This window comes from Excalfactoria chinensis, chromosome 1, assembly GCF_039878825.1.
Source record: "Excalfactoria chinensis isolate bCotChi1 chromosome 1, bCotChi1.hap2, whole genome shotgun sequence".
In the NCBI taxonomy this organism is placed as follows: Eukaryota; Metazoa; Chordata; class Aves; order Galliformes; family Phasianidae; genus Excalfactoria; species Excalfactoria chinensis.
In genome coordinates, this window is record NC_092825.1 from 9938163 (window position 1) to 9961057 (window position 22895).

The following is a 22895-nucleotide window of genomic DNA, read 5'->3' on the forward strand; positions in this document are numbered from 1 at the left end:
GCTAGCCTACTAGTGCAGTAATGAACATTTTGAATTGGTAAATAGTGGTATATAAATATAGATTGTCATCAAGCTGCTTATTCATTTAGAAGTTAAATAACAAGAGAAAAAAATATCCAAGATTATATTAGAAATTTTGGACTTACATTTTAACTTTTGTTTTAGGGAGCTTATTACAGAAGTAACAGATAAGATCTCAGTGATTAAATTTGGCAAAACACAAGAGGGGAAAGAGAGATAGGGGATTAAGGATATGAAAACTTCCTCCTGTAGCTGAGCATTTTGGGTTAGTAGTCTCCAATTTGCTGTTGGCAGATGGCTGCACAGTGATCTGTGTGGTATTCTCATTTCACTGAGATTTGCATTAAATATTAAACAGAATTTAAGGATTTTCAGTCCTCAGTCAAGTAACGAATACATTGGCCTCTACATCACAGAAACCTTTCTTTGCAGTTTTTAATCTAAATTTTTCTATTGAAGCAGATATATCTTTAGTTTCATAGTTTTTTGTTTTCTTTTTTGTTTCCTCCTAGCAGTTTTGTCTGCCAGAGTTTTATTAAAGATCTTACGATTGTTACAGAATGCTGTTTCTTGCAGCAGACAGTGGCTTGCAAGTAAATGTGCTACAGGTCTGTCTCTAACCTTATTGACAGTAGTTTTCAAGGAGTATCAGAACCAAGAGCATACTACGTATTTCAGTGTAGCTGGGACCTGTGAAAAGGAGGAAATAGGACCAGATGAGGTTTCAAGCTGGTTTGCATTTCAAGCTGTAGTCCTGATTGCTTTGACTTTGCCAAATGTATTTCCTATTTATGAATCACACAAAACGTGGACAAGGCTCCTCACAGAGGTTCCTAAACAGCAACAAATTCCTGATGCGGCAAAAGATATCAATAAATCACTTATTATAGAACAAGAACTGTGTGCATAATCCAAGAAACGACACTGAAGATAATATGTATAATTTAGGATATTTTTAGAGATATGATAGCTCAGTAGAGAACAAATGATTTATACTATCAACAAATGACAGTTGTCATAAGAGATTTTTATATGATTTGTATTATTTTTCTAGAACCTTTATTAAAATAGTGGCCTAGCATAATTAACATCAAATATTCAAAACATAGACAGAAAATAATTTCAGAAACACGAGTGTAGTCTCTACAGCTGTTATTGTAGACATGCATCAATCTCTACAATGCATAATTGAGCTAGAGTGGAAAATCCTGTGTTTCAATGTCTTATATTTGTAACAAATCTTGAAAATAACTGGGTGCCAAGGAAAAACATATTTATAATGATGATGCAATTCTGCCTAGGACATATAAATTGCTGATAGTGCAAAAAAAGCACACAGCAACACTGAGCATTATTAATGTCTGTAAAATGACTTTCCATCTGTAAGTTTCTAAAATGAGAATTGATATACAAATCTAAATTTCAGGAACAAATCTTCAAGATTGATTCGAAGTGTGAATCAGGAAAGGGACGCTGCTCCTTCAACCCAAATGTGAACACAGTGTCTGTTATGATCAGTAAGTAAAAGCATTCCAAGATGCTAAGGTTTAATTCTGTATGACTGTGGATGCTGAAGAATGGCATGGTGCCAGAGGTGAGCTGGTCACAGGATTCAGCCTTCAAAAGGGAGTCCTTTGTGTCTGTGCTGATAGACAGAAAATTTGTGCCCATCCTCATTTTGCATAAAGCTGAGGAGGGATGTACAAATGAAATGCAGACATAAGCTCTTAAGAGAAAGGGAAAGAGTTACAAAAAACAAGACTGTCCCTTTTCCAGCTTCTACATTTTTTTCCCAGGCTTAGTTTCAACTTTCTATTATCCTGTCTAGCATTTTCTGTTTGAATACTTTCTGACCCGGTTCATCACATACTGCACTTGTGTCTCATTTAATCATTTGTAAAAACTTGAGTAGTAAGGGAAGAAAAGGCCTGAAGACCACAATTACTTTGATTTTCATTTTTGTTGTCATCCCTGCTATTGCAAGGCTGTTCATTCTTCAGTTGGCTTTAAACCCAACCAGTGCTGCTATTTTTCTTCCACAGGAAAGATCAGAAAGTGATACAACTGTCATATCTCGTCTATTCTTGTGAATTGGTAGTGACCACACTCAGCAACTGTGAGATAACCCCATAAAAATAATACCTCATTGCCAACTGACCACCAAAGTGAAAACTCAAAGGGAATGTAGGTTTTGTACAGCTCAAATCAAGGCTCAGTGCAGACAGAAAGAAAATTGTGTGTAAAACAGTATAGCACAGCTTCCAGTTTCTACTGGATGTTTTGCACTATTCTGACAATGTGAAGCACACAAGGATCAGATCCTCTTCTCATTTTTGTCATACCTGATGCAGCACTACCTGATGGGTAATGCTGGTCCTACCACTGGTTCTCTCTACCTGTCATGCCACATTTGCATCACATTTGTAGACTTCTAACTCCAAAATCATATTTCTAATCCCACATTTTCAACATTTACCTGATCCTTGTTGTATGTTTAAGGATGTTTTTTAGCAAAGACAACTTTGCACACACAGATTTTGGATGGTTTAGGAAGGAGCAGTGTGGTATTTCTGCCATTTGGCTTTCACTTGAATGGCTGTTACATACTGATTTATGTAGATATTTCTTTGAAATTTTGAGGCTCATAAAGCTTAAGGAAAATATCATATAGTCTGTCTTACATAACGTGTTTGAAATATATGTTTTTTAATTCCTCATTACAAATATATTTAGTGAAGGGGACACAGATATGAACTGAAAACCTTTGAAAGACAGGAAAATTCTACCTCAATATCCTTTTGAACCTTGGCTGCACTTACATCTTTATCTTCTCACTGATCTTGCTGTGTAAAGAAAATGTTTGTTCAAAGCCAGTGATGGATTAAACCACAGCTACTTACTGCTGCTCTGGTAGAATTACATGAATCTTTAAATGTCATAAAAGAATAATTATAATATAACTTATAAATTCCTCCAGTATTTTATGAAAATCTACTAAGATACAATATTTCTGAACTACTGTATATACAGTAAGCTGATTTTTATTTTTTTTCCCCAATATATCAATGGTAGCTTTGTTCATTTTAGTAGATTTTTACATTATCTTTCTTGATCTCTAAGTTATGTGCCTGAAGAGACCTTCCCAGGCATTTGAAGTGTCTTTCATGACATAATTCATCTGCAAAGTTTAAATTATTCTGCAAAGGTCACATTCTTTTCCAAAACAGTCCCACAGACCGAGTTTTGTACTTTCTCTTGGAGGTACCTATTACTGCAAAGATCAATTACTTCTAAAAATTCAAGCTTGAATGATTTTTTTCTCAGTGTCCATACTGGAAAATGGAAGATTTTGAAAGTTGTGGAGAGTTAGAATACAGGACAAAGCCCATACATTGGACTCTGAGTGTTCTTCTGGAGGAGGAATTTCTTCCTCTCATTGAAGAACATAGAAAATACTGCCAGACTGGGTAACTCTTCCACAACAGAAGAACCATTTTTAAATATAGTTGCAAGTTCTTAACAATTTGAGGCATTGCCAGCCTCCTGACTTAGCATAAAGTCTAGATTAGGGCAGGAAACTGATTCACTCTTAAGAGGAAAGTGATATCATAACAACAAAATTTGAACTTGCTACACTTTGCCATTATACAAAGACACTACTAAGTCATAGCCACGAAAAATGTACTTTGAAGAAACTTGGCAAAACTAATATGCATGTCTCTGAGATATTTATAATAACAGACATACATCTCCAATTGAGTTATTCCCCCAGTAACAAAAAGAAGCAGTGTGAACAAGTTGTCTGATGCAGACTAAGTGTTGTGTGGAATTTAAGAGTTTAACCAAAAGGAAATGGAGCTGACAGACATCTGATATGCAATTAACAAGCAGACTTTAGGAATGCTTAAGACATAACTAATAGTTTTGATATATAATAAGATTAACGTTTCATAGTGTAGCACTGTTATTAATGTGGATATGAATGTGCATAGGACTGGACTTAATGATTCATGAATACAATAAGCTTAATCTTTTTTCAGCCAGTTTATTTCATAGTGAAAATAAAGCCCTGACGGCTTGAGGCCATGAGGTATCAAATACAAAATCAGCTATGAGCTAGTATATATCAACAGAATGATCTCTCAATCATTCTGTTGATATATGTACAGGAGATAAAGGCTTCACAAATATACACGGTTTAAATGTCCTATGCATAAATCTTGCCTTCACTGGGAAAGAGAACAGAAGAATGGGAGCAATATCTACTGGCTGCTCTACAGAGGTATAGTTTGGGTTCTGGACAGCAACTGAACAATGGAATTTCCAGAGTTTTTATTCTCTCATAAACCAATAGTCCTTCATATTGGTGCACACATGCACATACTTATACACATACACAAGCATAAAAATAGCCTCAAGTGCTTCTGAACCTGTGACTCTTGCCAGTTTGACCACACTTTCTGAGTTGTCCAAGAATTCAGACAAAAACATCAATCAAACGACCCAGCTGTACTGGAATGTGTTCAGCCACCACTCCCACTCTGAGACTTCGAGTTTATTTTAGCTACTGTTTTGTATTCTGGGGTTTCACTGCCATTAGTCAGTGGAAATTGTTTGGTTATTCACCTAGTGGAAAATGATAGTATATGTAATTATAATTACAATTTTACATAGAATCATAGAATGGATTGGGTTGGAAGGGATCTTTAAGATCATGCAGTTCTAACCCTCCTGCTATAGGCAGGGATACCTCCCACTAGATGAGGCTGCTTAGAGCCCCATGCAGCCTGGCCTTAAATGCTCCCAGGAAGAGGGCATCCACAATCTCTCTGGGCAACCTGTTCCAATGTCTCACCACCCTTAAAGAACTTCTGATATCTAGTCTGAATCTACCCTCTTCCAGTTTAAAAACATTTTCCCTCATCCTGTTGCTATATGCCCTTATAAAAAATCCTTCCCCAGCTTTCCTGTAAGCCCCCTTCAGGTACTGGAAGGGTGCTATAATGCCTCCTTGGAGCCTTCTCTTCTTCAGTTTGAAAAGCCCCAGCTCTTGCAACCTGTCCTCAAAGGGAAACTGCTCCAACACTCTGATCATCTTCGTGGCCACATATGTATATTCATGCACATACACAAAAACACATGTATACAGTCTGACTGATGGACAGTTTCCTGCCATTCTCAGAGAGTGAAAGTTCATATGTCTGTTAATGTAGGAATTTGCATGTTTAATTCTGTTCATGCATAATGACCATATACTCAGAACTGAGCACATCAAAGGAGACCATTGTTGCTCTATGTAGTAGTTCAGCATATAGTTCTATAATAAGATTGTCCAGTCTCTATAATACTGAAGACAGCTGAAAGCTGCCTGGGGCAACCTCAACAATACTGTTGGTGGATACTGGCACCAGTCCATCAACTGGAATAGCTGCTGTGCCAGTTCATTCCAGCAATATCTAGCCCAATAGCTTTGTCTACTTTCATAGCAGAAAAAACTTCTTTAAGTACTTAAAAAAATTGAATGTGACACTTTTTTGATAATACTAGCCTGATTTTCCAGTGATTCTTAGCTTTGAATGTTCCATGACTAAATTCATCTCAAAGAAGGGTTCTCCACATGCATAGTTCTGCTGTGGCATTTAATTATGCAGTTCCCCAAAGTCCTGGATCAGACTCTGATGATTGTGTCTTATTCTAGTTCATGTCATCGTAAACTGAGGGAAAACCTGTTCCCACTACACTGTATTTATCTGTACAGACTCCTGTGAAAATAAAGAGTTTACAGGTTTAAAAGTAAAGTAGATTAGTCAATACATATTTCCCAAAAGCCACAACAGTATATTCACTTCTACTCCTCCCTTTCAATTATTTGTAGATGAAGAGCTTTTTTCAGGAATGTATATTGATTTCATGGGGACGGATGCAGCCATTTTTCGAAGCCTGACCAAGAGGAATGCCGTGAGAACTGACCAGCACAACTCCAAGTGGCTGAGTGGTAAGAGGACTTTGTTTTACCAGTGCTTTACATGGGTTTCATCAAGATCCTTCTTTGTTCCATTTGAAATAAAAAGCTTGTCATTTAAAGAACTTGTCTGAATTTAGCGTATGGAGTGTAAGCATGAATAAATATGTGGAAATACATTCTATAGACAATACAGAGCTTTAAAGGACTCAGTGAGGGAGGCAGCCACCTGATTCCTTGTTTTGCTTCATGACTAAACCAAGCTGTTCAAGGGGAAATATATGAAAACCTTTCAAATAGCAAGTTGTCAGAAACCTGACTTCTAAGGAAATGCCTTCACTGCTAATGCATAAAATGTTACCGTAAATTAGAAATTCTCCTGAGGTCATCCCTCACTTTCCATTATGTTTTAGCACAGAAAATTGGCAGAAAATAAGTGTTCTGCAGGTATCAACACCAATAGAAGTGATTTCCTAATGAAGCATTGCAATAAACTAGTGCAGTCACTTGCATTTCACAATGTGCACATAGGGAGAATGTTGGTAATAGCACTAGTATGTTTTGTCTTTTAAGTGTAGACATGTATTTCAGACATCATATGCTCACTATTACAAAATTACATTATTTTTCTCTCTCAGTAGAGCCCCTTTGCAGTATTTTGCATGTACACTTGACTATGTTTATCGACCTTTGATACATACTCAAGTGCTATTCAAGCTTTTGCATATCCTGATCTCCTCTGTATTCATTATAAGTTCATTGTATGAGTTATGTTAATGTTATTTATGTATTTTTAAATCACCTTATACATTAATTTCTTAACAAGTTTTTTTCTTTTTAAATTTATTTTTACTTTTTACCTCAGTTAATCTTTCCTGAAGTGCCTGTGATAGTATACTGATTCTTCCCTCTTCATCCTCTAAGTCTTTGAATTGCTGTAGTAAACTAATACTCCTGCTTCTACATATTAATCACTTTTTTTAGAAATCTGCTGCGGGCTAAAATATGAGGCAGCAGAAATGTAATGCTGCCAGCTTTAAACTATGTGTCTACTGATACATGATATATACAGACAGGAGGCCAGAGTATATAGCTTAACCTACCACAGCAGTATCTCTATATATCGTGTTTCCTTGAAGCAGTCAGTAAATGTCAAATCATTAATTGCTTATACTAATGCAGCTTTTAGTTTCATCTCTTCGGTACTCTTTCATTTCAGAGCCTATTTTTGTGGATGCTCATGTTATACCAGATGGCACTGACCCCAATGATGCCAAAATCTACTTCTTCTTCAAAGAAAGACTGACAGACAACAGTGGCAGCACCAAGCAAATTCACTCAATGATTGCAAGAATATGCCCAGTAAGAACTATTTCATTTGCCAGGTTTTGGGGAAAGCTGCTCATAAGACATGATAAGCTACATTACTCTAGTTCATTAAAATGATTGAAAGCCCCCTGATTTATTTTCAAAACTAATTTCTGGTTTCTGCTTCCACATTCAAAAGAGATGTTATTGAGCACATCATTAGAGTCTGAAGTTGTTATGTATATCTGGCTATATGTATAATGACGTGGAAATTGAGACATTCAAGAATTTGTATATTTCTCTGACTGGCTCAGAATGGTTACCAGTGTTGAATTTTGAAACATTCTATACTTAGTGAAAGTCAGATGCATTCATTACTTAGAAAATCTAAATTATGAAACAGCAGTCTTTCATACACGTACACTCAAAATCTTTGAATTCTGTTGGAAATATCAGAATCAAGCTTATAAATATATTGATTTTACTTTCAAATGTTGTTTCCCCTTTTTCAATGCCTATCCTTTCCAAGTTCATGCATTGATATACAAGTGAGCCTAATATATAGGAAGTGAGCCTGTATATAGGAAAATAAAATTCAGGAATTACAGCCACTCCTGTGCAATAATTAATTTTCAATCACACTACTTTTCATTGTCTCTACTTCCTTTTTCATATCTGTAATCAACAGTGTATGAAAATGGATTGAAACAGCTGAGAGTATCTCTGGCGAACTGGATTTTCTTAAAGAGAACAAAATTACAAATGCACAATTACTGCTAGACTTTTCATTCCTTCCTTTGGAACAGTTTAGGAAGAAAATTGTGACTGTTTATTCCTCATCTTTCATCTGGATCTTCTTTAGAACTACTTTTTGATGTTGTGCAAGGGTGTGAGGTTGTTTGGACTCTGTTAATATGGCTTTGGCAGTTTGATGACCCACGTGATCTGTTTTATAATCTCCATTTTCTATATTTTTGTGAAGGAGTCCAAAGGCCTTTCTGGGTATTTTGCAAGATATTTCACACTATTGCAGCTGTATTTGTTATTGTTACTTTTATAATGAAGCCCAGATGATTTTTGAGAGGCTTCAACCTCTTGTACTGAAGTCAGTGGCAGAATCCCAGACAGTGAAAACAAGTCTGAGCCAGTTGTGCTTGCATATTTGTGTACTTGTATATAATTGTATTCATATATCAACACATTTGGGACAGGCCACATATGCTAGTAAAATGGTGCCAAAAGAAACTCAGTGAAAGACCTCTTATGGGTAGCCCCAAAAGTCTTATTACCATCTATACAAACACCAGTGGAACATGCACAGCATTTCAAAATCACATATGCCGAACTTCTCTATTATCTTTTTTTCATTCTCTTTGGTGTCATTGTTATATGCCATTTGGAAGACACTGCTGTTGCTCAGTGTGTTCACCAGCAGAATGAGGCTGCACAGTTTGTTTTAGAACTTCCCTGCTCCACTGTGTTTTGAAGAGAGATGGAGAGATATCTGAACAAGCTATGAACAGGCTAGCCCTGGGCCAAGCTATCAGGGCTCACAACAGTGCAATGCCAGCTTCATCCATAATAGCCATCATTTCTGAATTTAGTTCACAGCATTCACCTCATGGACCAGGATAGATTAATAGATTATATGGAGATATTCTATTGTCAGGATTAGAAGAAACATCTCTATATACTGTACTATTAATGACACCATCAATAATACTATGATCAAATATAATTCCAGAGCTATGACTGCAGTTTAGCATGTAGAATACTGTGAATATCCAGTGAATGGTCTACTGATAGCATAGACTTCTCCACTCTAAGTATCGGTGAGTGATACAGACAGTCAGAGTCCTCTCCAACTATAGATGCACACATCTTCAACACAACACCTACTGCCCAGCCTTCCCAAGCCTTCAGTCCAGGAAGCCTGCTCAGAAAATTAATGTCTTGTTTTTTTGAGTATTTAGATAAAGGAATTTGATTTAGTTCTAGCTATTTTTTATATTGGATGTAACTGTATAAATCTATATTATAGGATGAAATTAACCTGAGGAAAATGTGAGCAAACCCAGTAAAATGTTATCTGTATGTTGTGTTTTATTTTTCCTAAAACGTTATTCCTTCCCAGAATGATACAGGTGGTCAGCGTAGTCTTGTGAACAAGTGGACAACGTTCTTGAAAGCAAGACTGGTGTGCTCAGTAATGGATGAAGATGGAACAGAAACATACTTTGATGAATTAGGTATGACAAGAAGGTTTTGTCTAAATCCTGCACCCTACACATACACACTGCAGAAGCTTCTGCAGCTCCTTAGTTAATAGAAAGCTGCATTGTTCTGCCTATAGAAGAGGCTTGGGGAGGATCTCATTAATTTTTCCACAGGGGTGGCAAAGAGGATGAAGCCAGGCTCTTTCAGCAGTGCCAAGTGCCAGAACAAGAAGCAGTGGGCACAAACTGAAACACTTCCATTTGAATACTAGGAACATTTCTTCACTGTGCATGTGGCAGAGCACTGGCACAAGTTGTCCAAAGGTTGCAGAGCTTTCTCCACAAAGATCTTCAAAAGCTGCCTGGATGGGATTCTGGACACCATGCTCTGGGTGTCCCTGGTGGACCCCAGAGGACCCTGCCTATCTCAGCCATAGTAGGATTCTGTGAAAATGTTGACACTGAAATGTTGGCCTTGTAGAAATCCATGGCAAAAATACCCACACCTGGAAAGGAAAATTTTCCTTTTTGTCAGTCTCTCTGGGTAATTATCAGCTTTCAGAACTTCTCAGCACTTAGCATCTAGCTACTATTTTTTAAGAGCTGTGATTTGACGACCTATTCCTTTTCAACAAGGCAGCAGGAAAGCTACTTCTAGTTTTTTGCCTGACAAAATCCAGGAGCATACAGAGTATGAGACAATGTTCTCAGTATGAGGTCCCAGCACAATCCTGTGGCAGTGAGTAAGAATACAGCTGCAGCTGGAAACACAGGAAGATCTGAGGGAGATTTCATATACAAGAATGTAACACTGACAGTCCAGCATAGTGAAGACTTTTGCTTTTGGCCTATTCAAAAGAATGTTTAAAAATTTCTAATTTCTAATGAAGAGGCCACATAAAGTAGTGGAAAGCTGAAGAATGTATTCTCTTATTAACAGCTCAAGCAGTTCAGTTTCTTTTCAGGAAAATAAGCTTAAGAGCTGACTTGATTATAGTTTTTAACAACGTTTGTAAGGAGAAACTAAAGACTAACGTATTTTTAAAGACTAAAGTATTATTAAAGACTAAAGTATTTTTAACTTAAATGTAAAAAATATTATCAAAAAATCAGAGGTGAAAGTGAGCAAGTTCAGATCAGTGAGTAGACACAGTTTTGCTAATTAGAGTTGATAAATCCGTACACAACAGGCTGGCAGGTTTACACTTCTCAGTGTCTTTAATGCAGAACTATATGTTGTTATTCTTGCCATGTTGAAAATGAGTTAAAGGTAGGTCATCTAGGGTGTGTACAGGATGATAAAACACCTAATTATCCTGCTTTAGATTAAAGGATCTCTTTGTCTTTGACCTGCTGCCACTTAAATATTTGACTACTGCTAAACAACCTGCTGAAATGAGGTCCAGCTGAATGAAATGTGAGACATAGATGCTGTGCATATTTGAAAATCTTTGCCTTCTTTCTTCATAATGCTAGATGGTATGGAGTTAATTTCTAACTCTGCTTCTGCACAGTTTATGCATGTGGTCTGTTTATATGATAAATACACCTTTTTCCATTCAAATCCAAAGTCTTAATTTAAATTGAAAAATGATGGTTTTAGTAGTGTTCAAAAAAAAAAGGGGGGGGGGGGTTGTTTGTGTTTTTTGTTGTTTTTTTTGTTTGTTTGTTTGTTCATTTTTTTTCTTTTTTTTTTTTTTTTTTTTTTTTTTTTTTTTTTTTTCCTTTTCAGAGGATGTGTTTCTTTTGGAGACAGATAACCCCAGAACAACGCTTGTGTATGGAATTTTTACAACATCAAGGTAAGTAGTTCTGAACTGCCCAACTTTCTGCAGTATTATTACTGCAGTATATATCCTGTGCTACATGGCCCAAGCTGCTCCCTAACATAGTGACAGCTGGCACTGGGAAAGTATTTCTGTGCAGGGCCACTTGTTGCAGATCAGCAGCAGAAGGCTGAAGGACTTAAAAGCAGTGAACTTGTGTAGCATCTGAAAGTGCTTAACACCTCCTGAAGAACAGGCAGCACCCTGAAGGATCAAACCTGGAATTCTTACAGGAATTCATTCAAATCATTTCCAGTCTCTCAGCTGGCAGACAATTGTACAGATGGCAAATAATCTGTGTTGGCTTCAATGAGCTGTAAAAAGACAAACTTATATGGTGTTTGGTGACATCCTTGCTGCTTTAAGCTACCCATTATCAGTAGCATTCACTTATTTGTCAAGTTTAGAAAGCAATTGCTGAACTCCCAAGGGCAGTGGAAGTATTAGGCATGGCTCACTGTGCTGAAACCCTCCACAAAGACGGATCTAATAAATCTACCATCTCTACATTTATTTATTTATTTGTTTCTTTCTTTCTTTTCTCACCCTCAGCACCTATCAGTAGCATTTGGAGTAGAAATAGTTGTTTCTTTTTAATTTCTAATATGCTATCCTGTAATTTTTATCTGCTATCACTTACATTCAAAAGAGTAGAGGTGGGAGGGTGGCAAGAAGGAAAATTACCTTTTTGATTTAATTTCATTTATTTAATCAAATCAGCAGATTTTTTAACTTATTCCTAACAATTCCTTTTAAGTCAGTTTCCAGTTAAATAGCCCTTAGATGAGAAAAACATTTTATCTTGATAAACTTTTCTGCCTTTTTCATGTGAATCCAGAGATCTGCATTCTCAAATGTGTGAACCGGCCAGGAAAATTTGACTCTGTAATACTGAGTGGGGAATAAAAAAGAAAAAATCCATAACTTGTAAACATCTGGTGCTGTCTGTGTTTTATGATTCCTTCTACACGAAAAGAAAAAATGCTGAGGTTATGTTTAGCAGTAGAACCACACTTAAGATTAGGTTGTGGATGTAATGTCCCTGAATTGGAAACTCTTATACCTAACTCTCCCGGAATTTTTGCAGTGGAAGTGAGGTTTGGTGTTGCAGGACCATATAAGGTGACAACAAAGAAAACTTTACTTATCCGTGGCTCTCAAACTGCTTTTGCTTTTGGCTGAAGCTTTTACATTAACGTTCATTTCTGTAATCATGAACCATGTTGCTTACGGTTTCTTTCTTTTTGTTTAGCTGGAGATTGTATGTGTTACACAGTCAAATACAATATCCATAATGTCTTTTTTTTTTTCCTTTTTCTTCATCTCTGTAGACCTCTAACTCCTAACAGTAGCAACAGAGATATGTCCCACCAAATAATAATTCTTAGTACTTTTATCAAAACCATACTGAAGAATAAAAGTAATACAAATTGTCTTGGTGACATAATCTGTTGTAAATCTGATGTAAAACATCTGAAATGATTGAAAGCACTTTTAAAAAACCTACTAGTGCCTACAAAAATTTCCACAAATATTATAATTCATCTAGAAGTTTTTTCCTGCTAACACATATATAGCTGAGAGCAATGTGGTTTGCTGGGTAATCTGTAGCACTTGGTTTGTTTAGACACTACATAAATGCAGATTTGAAATTTTCATGTTTCCAGTTTTCTTCCAGAGTGTTTTTTTTTGTTTGTTGGTTGGTTGCTTTTTCACTGACTGAAAACAGAGAGTTACTTAGATTATCATAGAATCACAGAATCTTTGTCCTTCAGATGACGTCAGGCATATTTTAGACTGTCTACACTTTACCAGAATAAATATCCCAAGTCTTATATGCAATAAAAGTAAAAAAATAAAAATAAAATAGATAATTACTTCACAACAGTCAGTCTTAGCATTCCCCTAGGAGTTATTCCTCTGGTGCCTTGCATGGTCACTGTGTGATGGAGGCCATTCAGAGCTTGTACTGTTTGAGGAGATATCATACCATTTCTGGTAGCAATGGAAAAAAGGAATATTGTTTTCTTATAGGACCCCTCCTTTCTCTTCAGGAAACTTATATTTCAACTCCCTTTGAGGACTGCATAGGAGTATAATTCTCTTACAGCCATACCTCTCTCCATTTTGCTTAGAACAGCAGGCAACAGAATGTAGTGATTTAACAATTTTTAATTGTGCTGGATGTTTTGATTAACATTTTAGCCATGGATTGTAGGAGTCTTATGGTGGTCTTGTGGTTCACATATTGATAGGGAGCTCTGGGAATCTCTGCTGAGCTTAGCAGCACAAAGTTTATAAAACTCTTGTCTCACTTAAGTCAGCAATATTTTTGCTGCTGATTTAACTGGGGTCATATTATATTTCTTTTTTATTCAATCGTTTAAAAATTTCTTATTCCTACCACTAAGGTAGTTAAGTCCTTCCTTCTGTTTTTAGTTCATGGTTCAAAAAAGTTGCTCAGTTGTAAAGATTAATGGTGTATACTGGGAACCCAGATTGGTTAATTTGTAGTAAATCCATGCTGTGGAAGTATTAAATTGTATTATGTTATTTCAGAAGTATCTTTCAGCACTGGAACATATGAAATGATGGAAAATCTATAGAAATGTTGGTAGGTTAAAATGCTAACCTTTTCCTACTGTTTTCCAGCTCCATTTTTAAAGGCTCAGCTGTGTGTGTGTATCATTTATCTGACATCCAGACTGTGTTTAATGGGCCATTTGCACACAAGGAGGGCCCAAACCATCAGCTGATTCCATATCAGGGCAGAATTCCGTACCCACGACCTGGCACTGTAAGTACATAATATGTTTATAGAGGCTTGCCAATTACTTTTCTTTGTTTAATACATAAATAGATATCATTTATTCCAGGATAACGGTCTGTATGTGACTATGGCATTTAGTTACAGTTCAGAACAATTTTATTTGCTTCTCACCTTACCATTCAAATCATGCAGTATCTGGAAATCTTCCATAAAAATTAAAGTCATTGTCACGTAAGATATTAATCTCTCTTCTTTCTGCTCAAAGATGGTAAGAGTTATTTCACTTAATAACAGTCAGATCTTTTGCATGCACATATAATTTTTGTATGCAGGATTTAGCAAAACATAATTACATAAAAAAGCATACAAATCATGAATGTGTCCAAACATCTGTCTGTGGACACCATTCTTAGTATTTTAGTACAGTTCTTAGTGGTTGGAAGACTTAGAACTTTGTGTCCATAGATCTCTAAAATTAGTTACTCAGTACATGATATTCCACTATGTTCAAATGCTAGCATTGTTCCTTTTCTACCATTAATTCATACATCTCTAATCTGATGAGTTCACTGACGCTTTAAGTTTAAACTTGACATAAATAAAAAATAAATGGCCCATTTAAATAGGAAATGTCATGCTCTTGTGATTTCAAAATTTCTTACTGCTTCAGAATATTGTATTTGTATATATTTCCTAAACCACTGCCACGTTATTCTTTGTTTGCCAAGAAGGAGGTTCTTCTCATGGAGGCTTACGTGGTATTCCAGATGAGCCTGAAGAAATCATAGAATCACAAAATAACCAAGTTTGGAAAAGACCCACAGAATCATCCAGTCCAGCCATCCACCCATCACCAGTTCTCACTAGACCATGTCCCTCAGCACAGTGTCTAAATGTTCCTTGAACACCTCCAGGATTGGTGACTCAACCACCTCCCTGGGCAGCCCCCTCCAGTGCCTGACCACTCTTTCAGAGAAGTAGCATTTCCTAACATTCAGCCTGAACCTCCCCCAGTGCATCATGAAGCCATTCCCTCTAGTCTTATCACTAGTCCAGAAGCACAATGGAAAACTAAAAAGAAAATTCAGATTTAAATTTGACATAGTAACAAAAAAAAAAAAAAACCTACCCTTTTTCAGACATGCTGGTCGACTTTTCATTTGAAGATAAATTCTTAACTCACACCAAAAACTAAACTGAAACAGGGTCTTTTAAGATGATCATTAGTGATTTTCTGATCACTGATTTTTTTCTGCTTCCTCACAATTTGGCAATAGAACACTATCCCAGAGGTGTGTTTTCTACAGTGGTGCTTCTCTGCTTTTGTTTTCTACACTCTCAAAATATTCTACTTTTTTACATGCATACTGCAAACTCTGTTTTTCAGTTATGTCAAAATCTGTAAAAATCAGGTCATCAAGAGAGAAATTATATTCTTAGAGTTAGCTGTGAATTTCTGAGTGTACATACTAAGATACATTAATTTTTTCCTCTGGAACAAAGGTTATTGCTACTTCTAGGATGCTGAACTAGATTAGGATGATTTTTTTCATAACATGGAAAATCCTACTTTATAGTTGCCTAGAGAGATATTCATATGAAAACTTTGGACAGAATAGAACATTTATTATGTTTCAGTACATTGGATAAACAGTAAAAGGGGTTCAACATAGTTTCAGTAGAATTAAATAAAGCAATACATACATTTGGTCATAATCAATTCTGCAGAATTTGGCTGCTGTTCACTAAATACCAGTGGTTTCTTATTTCTCCATCAGCAAAACTTATGGAAAAAAGAAACTATATAATTGGCAGCTTCCTACTAAATTCAGTCATGTTTGAGGATAGTTTCCATTTTTCAGTTTATAGGAATAGTTTTTCTACCCACAGCACATTGAAGAATATATTGTAAATGAAATCTGCTTCTGTTTGTAATCTTACTACACAGTGATCAACTGTGAGCATAATTATTGTGTAATTGATCCTTTGAATGAGGTGTGGAGGATACAGATTCAATCCCTTCAGGAAGGGGAAAATTTATAGTGTTTCTCATTAGCATCTTTCACTTGGTATTGGTTTGTATGAGAAATAGAAAAAAAAAAAAAAAAAAAAAAAAAAAGACGTGAGTCTTTATGATCTCCAAGTCAAAAATGGAAGGAGGACAAACAGTATCAGAGAAAACCTTCTTTCAAATGAACTGCATGAGACAAGAAAGTTCAGTTTGAACTTCAGATGAAACAGTGTCCATCTAGAGAGGACACATTACCTGGAAGGTCACTACCAAGAATAACAATCTTGCTATTAACCCCAAGAAGACAGTTCTTTTATCATCACTTGTTACTAATCATAGCAGATACCTGCATACATCTCCTGCAAGACTGGATGAAAGTTCCATGGAAGGTAAAAGGGCAAACAAGGTAATACAAATTAGATTTTGTCAGCAGTCTTAGTAAGCCAGCATGTAATATCATCATCTGTGATGAGCACCTAACCAAAACTGTTAGGATAAATAATTAAGTTCAGAAGAACCAGTTGTCAAGCACTTCAGATGGGAAAAGAGACCCATATTTGAGCTGATATCCAGTTCTTTCTGCTGAAGGTATCTGATGGTGGAGCAGTTTCTTTTGAACTATTCCTACCAGAGCTAGAAGCTGATTTCAAAACCTGGCATTAGGCTACAGTCCACTTGTAATTGATTCCTGGCATTGCTTAATGAATAGTTAATAAGGTGAACGAAAACAGCTTTTAGTGGCAAGAATAGAACTGACACTCCTGCCTGGTGGTTAGAGGGATCCCTTGGGATGCCAAGACCCAGATTTTACTGTTTGCTTGCATCAGGTAGGCTGGACATATGAGTCATATGCCCATGGTGAGTTTCCTAGTCTCTCAAAATATGATTCATTTGACATAATCTTATCCATATAAAAGCAGGGTGTCTAGTATGAATTACTGACTGTAGAGGAAAGCTACATGGCTAAGAATAAATGTCTAACTTAGAGACAGCAAAAGTCAGGTGAAGTGATACTATCCCTAAGCTACTAGCTATTTTTGTGTCTGTGGTTCTGACTACAGATTCCATCCTAGTCCTAAGAATTGACCTCATCAAAAGGAACAAGTTTTCATGAAATGTTTTGTACTGAATAAATAAAAGTTTTCCAACTGGAAAATAATTTGTTGAAATGTTTCTGAATAGATCCAGGATTCCAAGGAGAGGTCCATACACCAACAATCTGACAGAGAGAAAATATCAGGAGCAGCAATGAAAACTGAGATAACAGTGGCTGAAGTAGTTGTGTAAATGAGCATGGGTACATCCAGCACATTGTACTAGACACTGACATAGCTCCTAAAGCCTTAGAATCATAGAATATTGTTTTAGGTTCACCCTCAGCAAGCACTTGTACTTTTCAAGACTGCTGTTACTTTCATCTTGAAGTCCAGAATGCCTTAGGGCTGATTATTTTGGTGGTTGTTCACTGCATTTAAAGAAGCATCTAGAAACTAATGAATTTCTATGTTTTCTTGTAAAAGATGGGATAGGTAAAATCCTGTGAATGATCAACTGTCTCAAGATATCAGATATCCTACTTCAAAAATATACTGCTGCTTTTTCAAATGAAGATAAATCACAGAAATTTTCACTGTCTTATAATCAAAATAATGACTGGAGAGATATTAAAGAAATTACATTTGGGTATCAGACTTTACCTTTTATCTTTGTACTAGTTCTGTAACTCAACAGCTGTCAATTACTTGGATTTGTTTTTGGTGGTTTTTTTTTGGTTTTTTTTTGGTTTTGTTTTGCTTTTTTTTTTTCCAAAGCATGTCTGGAAATATAATGAATGTGGAAATAGGTCCATAACTATGGAACTTAGCCATCAATGGATTTTAATATTGCAAAATTATGTTTCTGTTTGCTTTATCTGAATCAATGGGAGATAAAAGCATAACTATTCAAGTATTTCATGCCAGTTGCTAGAATACAATTACTTTCAATCAGTGTCTGAAGTGTTCTTTTGGGAACTCATTTTGTCAGCTCTCAGTCAATATCTGTAAATGAATTACAGAGGAAATCTCTGAATGATGGTAAGCATTGCTAAACATTACTGTGCATGTTTTGTGCAGTGTCCAGGAGGAGCCTTCACACCAAATATGCGGACAACCAAAGAGTTTCCAGATGATGTTGTGACCTTCATTAGAAATCATCCTTTGATGTATAATCCCATTTACCCAATACATAAGAGGCCATTAATCATCCGGATAGGAACGGACTACAAGTATACAAAGATTGCTGTGGACCGAGTGAATGCTGCTGATGGAAGATACCACGTCTTGTTTCTTGGAACAGGTAAGGCAAAATTAGCAGTAACTATTTTCATCCATTGCTTTGAAATTTGCTTTTATAATATAAGTTTACTTAAACATATTCAGTATTTACAGAAGTGTCTACAGAATTACATAAATTGTTTGTTTATTTGTTTCACTTTTTCTTTTTTTTTTTTTTTTTTAAATTTCCTTTGAATCTTAACTATGTGCAAGAGATATAATGTATCAACATAAATTTCACCAGAGACATAAATCAACACTAGGATACTTTATATTTGAGATAAATTATAATTCTTGTCTTGAATACGGTTTTTTGTCAGTGTGATTCCAAATTAAAATTTGACCCTCTGTAACACACAGAAATTCCAAAATCTGACTATGAATTGTTTTGTGTACTCCCATCACCCTTATTTAATATATAGAAAACTACATCTGAAGAAAAAGACAGTCTAATGTTAGAGGATATTAAATGCAGAAATCACATAAAAAAGTGAAAATTTGGAAATATTTAGCAGACAAAGATAAACAAATGGTTGGATTCTTTGTAGCCCTGGATACAGAGAACTTTATCCAAGTATTCTAAAATAATTTCTACTGCGACCTACATTTTGGGTTTAGCTACATAAAATTTGAATCTGAGGTTATGATTCTGAAGTCTGCTGGGAACACATGAATGATTCTCATACTGATCAAATTTGATTTTTCAAAAATACTCAGATATGAATCATGCTCTCCTGATTAAAGCCGACAAGCAGAGTGGAGCTCTGGCTAGACTATAGGATTCATTCGCATGTGAAACTCCCACTGGCTTAACAGGGCATTATGTGCTGATATACACAAAGGCTAATCCCTCTCCTCTCCTCTCCTCTCCCCTTTTTGTATTTTGTATTTGTATTGCTGATAAAAAGCAAAACAAACAAATGAAAAAAAAAAGCTTGCCAGCAAACTCACATAGGACTGGGAATAACTAGCCTGATATAATAGATTTAGGAAGCTGGTGGTAAAAGCACTTTCACGAATGCCAAGCTTCTATGCAGATGGAATTATAAGGAAATTTCTTCAGTCTTCTTAGAAAAACCTCCCTAGCTATCAAAGTTGGCAGGGTACCCTTGTGCAAAAGGGGCTAAATATGTACTGCACTGAGTTAGCAGAAGCAGATCCAGCCTATCAGGATACTCAAAGAGTATCATATCCAGTCGTGGGCTCTGCAGTACAGGGAAAACGTTGACACATAATGAATTGAGATCACTTGATAGACTGTAGCATGTGATGTGTGAGACAGGCTGACAGAACTGGGTTTATTTAGAGAAAGCAAAGTGGAGATCTCATAGATGTCTACATCTATTTTATTTATTTAATGGGATTCTACTCAAGATCTTCATTGTCAGGTTGGGAGGCAATGGACACGAGCTGGAATACAAGACATTGAAGTTAGATGGAAAGGAAAATTATTCACCACTAGAGGGGTCAGATATTGGGAAGGAGGTCCAAAGAGGTTCTTCATCTTCAGAGATTCACAGGATTCAAAGCCCAGCTGCACATGGCCAGGAATTCCTTTCTGTAACTAGATCTGCTTCAAGGAGGGTATTGCACTGGATAACTTCTAATGGTCACTTCCAGCCCACAGAGTTCTGTGGTTCAAGGACAGGAAATAGGAAAATAGAAATACTTGGCTGACCTTCTTGTATCACACCTCTACCAAGTTACCATTTTCTGTACTGTGAGGACTTAGTGTATTATAAGACATTGTAAAATCTCTAATTAATAAATTACAGTAAAAACTTAATACATTTTTAATCTGGGCATTCTACTTCTCTTGGTAGGCAGTTGCTAAATGATTTTTAAAGCATACTTTGATCCCACTTGCAAGGTCAACTTACACTAATTAGGTCAGGTCTTTCTTCTTGTTTTCTCTCTCTCTAACACATAGCCACATTTTTTTCAGCATCATTAATTAACACAATTGCAGTTCTCAACTTTCAGACACTTTAGAGTCATAATTCTTTACTTCATTGGTAAAGAAAAACAGTTTTCATACACTACTTTGGAAATTTCAGAAGCATTAATAGATATTATCCCAACAATTCTTACACAACTTCTCAAGAACTCTGTCATCTGTTAGCTTTATTCTTTGCCAAAGCAGAATGTTTTGCCACATAAATAGCTTGGCAGACTAGAACCAATCTTTCAAATGCATGTTTTAGGTTTGTTTTTTGTTGTTGTTGTTTTTTTTTTTTTTTAAATATATATAGTGGTATAATTGGTTTAAAATGTTCTGTAAACATCCAATGTCAATTGGGGAAAAGTCCTACTAAAGATAAGTAGAGAACATGAGACACAGACTTTTCCAACCAATGCAGGATTCTTCATGTTGCAGTGTTAGTTAATACTGAAAATACATAGAAAATAATGAATATGCATGAAAATACATAATCAAGACATGAAACATTGCAGTGATTCTACATGATATGACTGCAAGCCATTTCATTTTATACTTTAGTGAGCTACAAACCATTCTTAGTGGTGCCTGTGATTCATTTAAAGCGTTAACATACTTTAGCTGGTACTTAAGTATTGTTTGTTCTTTTCCAAGTACCAGCACAGGGCCTGCTTTGGACAAAATGCACACTGCAGCTCTCAGTACTTTACGTGCATTGTTTTTTATTTCTGCAGTACACCAGAGACAAAGATCACTATCTGCCTTCCAGTTAGTGGTGAGGGTGGGCATTATTATTTCTCAGTAGAGCACAGTGACTCCCTGAGACACTAACACTTTCCATCATCTTCCTCAGAAGAAACTGATGCAATGAAAGTTACTGCGCTTCTCAGTCCTTTTAACTAAAAGCGATCAAGTTTCAGCCTCTGAGAGGATAAACTTGTTTTCTTTATGCGCTGCTTTCTGTGGGACTCAAGAGAATACGATAGAGATATTAACTGTCAAAAGGAATGCAGAGGGGATTTTCTTTGGTGTCAGTTCATCCCAGCAAATGGAAAAACCACACCGTGTAGGAGAATTTCATGTGATAATTTCTTTGGGAGCCTGGTGCCCCACAGACAGAGTCAGTGGGACTTGGCACCTGGTGACAATTACACTCAGCTCAGATGATGAGTTACTGCTGCTGAACTGAGATGTTGCCAGCCATGTCTGTCACTGTCAGTGACCTGTCTCATGCCTGAAACTGGAGTGTTTTATGTCTTGCCAGATGCAGAGCACACAAAATGTTTAGCTTTTCCTCAATTCCTCCTCTATAGCCTCAGTAATAAATCAGTTCCTGGATGCAAGTGAGGAATAACAGAAATAGAAAGCTCAAAGAACCCCAGTGGTTTTCACGATGTAGCTGTGGTCTGGGAGGGTGTAGGCAGTTGTGTCACTTTTTCACATTAATGTGAACTAAATGTAGTGGGGTTTTTTTTGCACCCTCAGTCAAAAATGTTAAGTTTACAGGGGCTAGTCCATGCCAAGAGTCAGTATGTTGCTTTTCTCTCCCTTTCTGTCACTTACCTACCTAAGAAAATATATCCCATTGACAGTTATTACTCTTACAGCATTCCACCCTCTTTTCAGATGATAAGGATTGCCTGTTTTTGTGTACTATTAAACCTGAAGACTCTCGAACCACTTAATGAAACTTTCCAGTCTACCCAGAATGATCTCTTCATCCCCCTTTGAGACAACTTAGAGTAAGAAGAATCACGTCTTTAAGCCAAATAGCAGTGCTACAAGAGAAGAGTACTGTGTACCTTGCCTTCCCAGAAATGAGTGGGATAAATTTACTTTGAAATAATATAATCATTTATTTGCATATTTGACAAGAGCAGTGATGATAATGCTTTTTTTCTATGGGATGAATAGTAACATATTCAGTTATTCTGCTTCATGTATCCCATTTGTATGGTTGCCCACAGTTCAGTCTTTCAGTTTTTGATTCACACTAGAATTTCCCTTTAGCCAGTCCAAGTTTATGTAAAGACTTCAAGAGAACAGTGTTTCCCTAGTTTATCTCTTGGTAGATTGTTTTGCATTTGAGTTTTAAGAACAACGGTAAAACAGCATGAGAACATTTTCCTGAGATTAATATTTATTTTTTAAGCATGCCACCTACTGCTTGCAGTATGAAAGCCTTCAGTCAATGTCCATGCAGACTGCAAAACCAAGAGATTGTGCATGTGGCTTTTTTTATTGCTCATGGTGTTATAAAAGAATTTAAATGTCGGGGTGAAACATGGATATATTAAGCAGACATGGGCACCAATGGGATATTTTTTTTCAACTCCTTGCCATCAATATGGAATATGTTTTTGTGTGAAGAGGTCTATGTGATTGTCATGAAAAGGCACTTCAGGTTTCAGTGTGGCTTATTCAGATGATTAATGTGGGCCAAATGCATCTGATGTGGCATGATGTTGATCAGTGTTTTTAATAACTTTTCTGATGCAATACTTGTTTTCAGTCTGGAACAGTAAGT

The 22895-nt window shown here is 36.3% G+C and overlaps 1 protein-coding gene across 1 annotated transcript in view; it reads left to right on the forward strand.

The window, feature by feature from the left end:
- SEMA3C (semaphorin 3C) overlaps positions 1-22895 on the forward strand; it is a 118186-nt gene that overhangs the window by 76707 nt on the left and 18584 nt on the right. The window contains exons 6-12 of the mRNA XM_072351084.1: positions 1448-1538; positions 5897-6016; positions 7203-7345; positions 9426-9540; positions 11240-11309; positions 13986-14130; positions 18229-18451. Of these exons, the coding sequence (XP_072207185.1) occupies positions 1448-1538; positions 5897-6016; positions 7203-7345; positions 9426-9540; positions 11240-11309; positions 13986-14130; positions 18229-18451 (907 nt within the window). The remainder of the gene's footprint in view (positions 1-1447; positions 1539-5896; positions 6017-7202; positions 7346-9425; positions 9541-11239; positions 11310-13985; positions 14131-18228; positions 18452-22895) is intronic.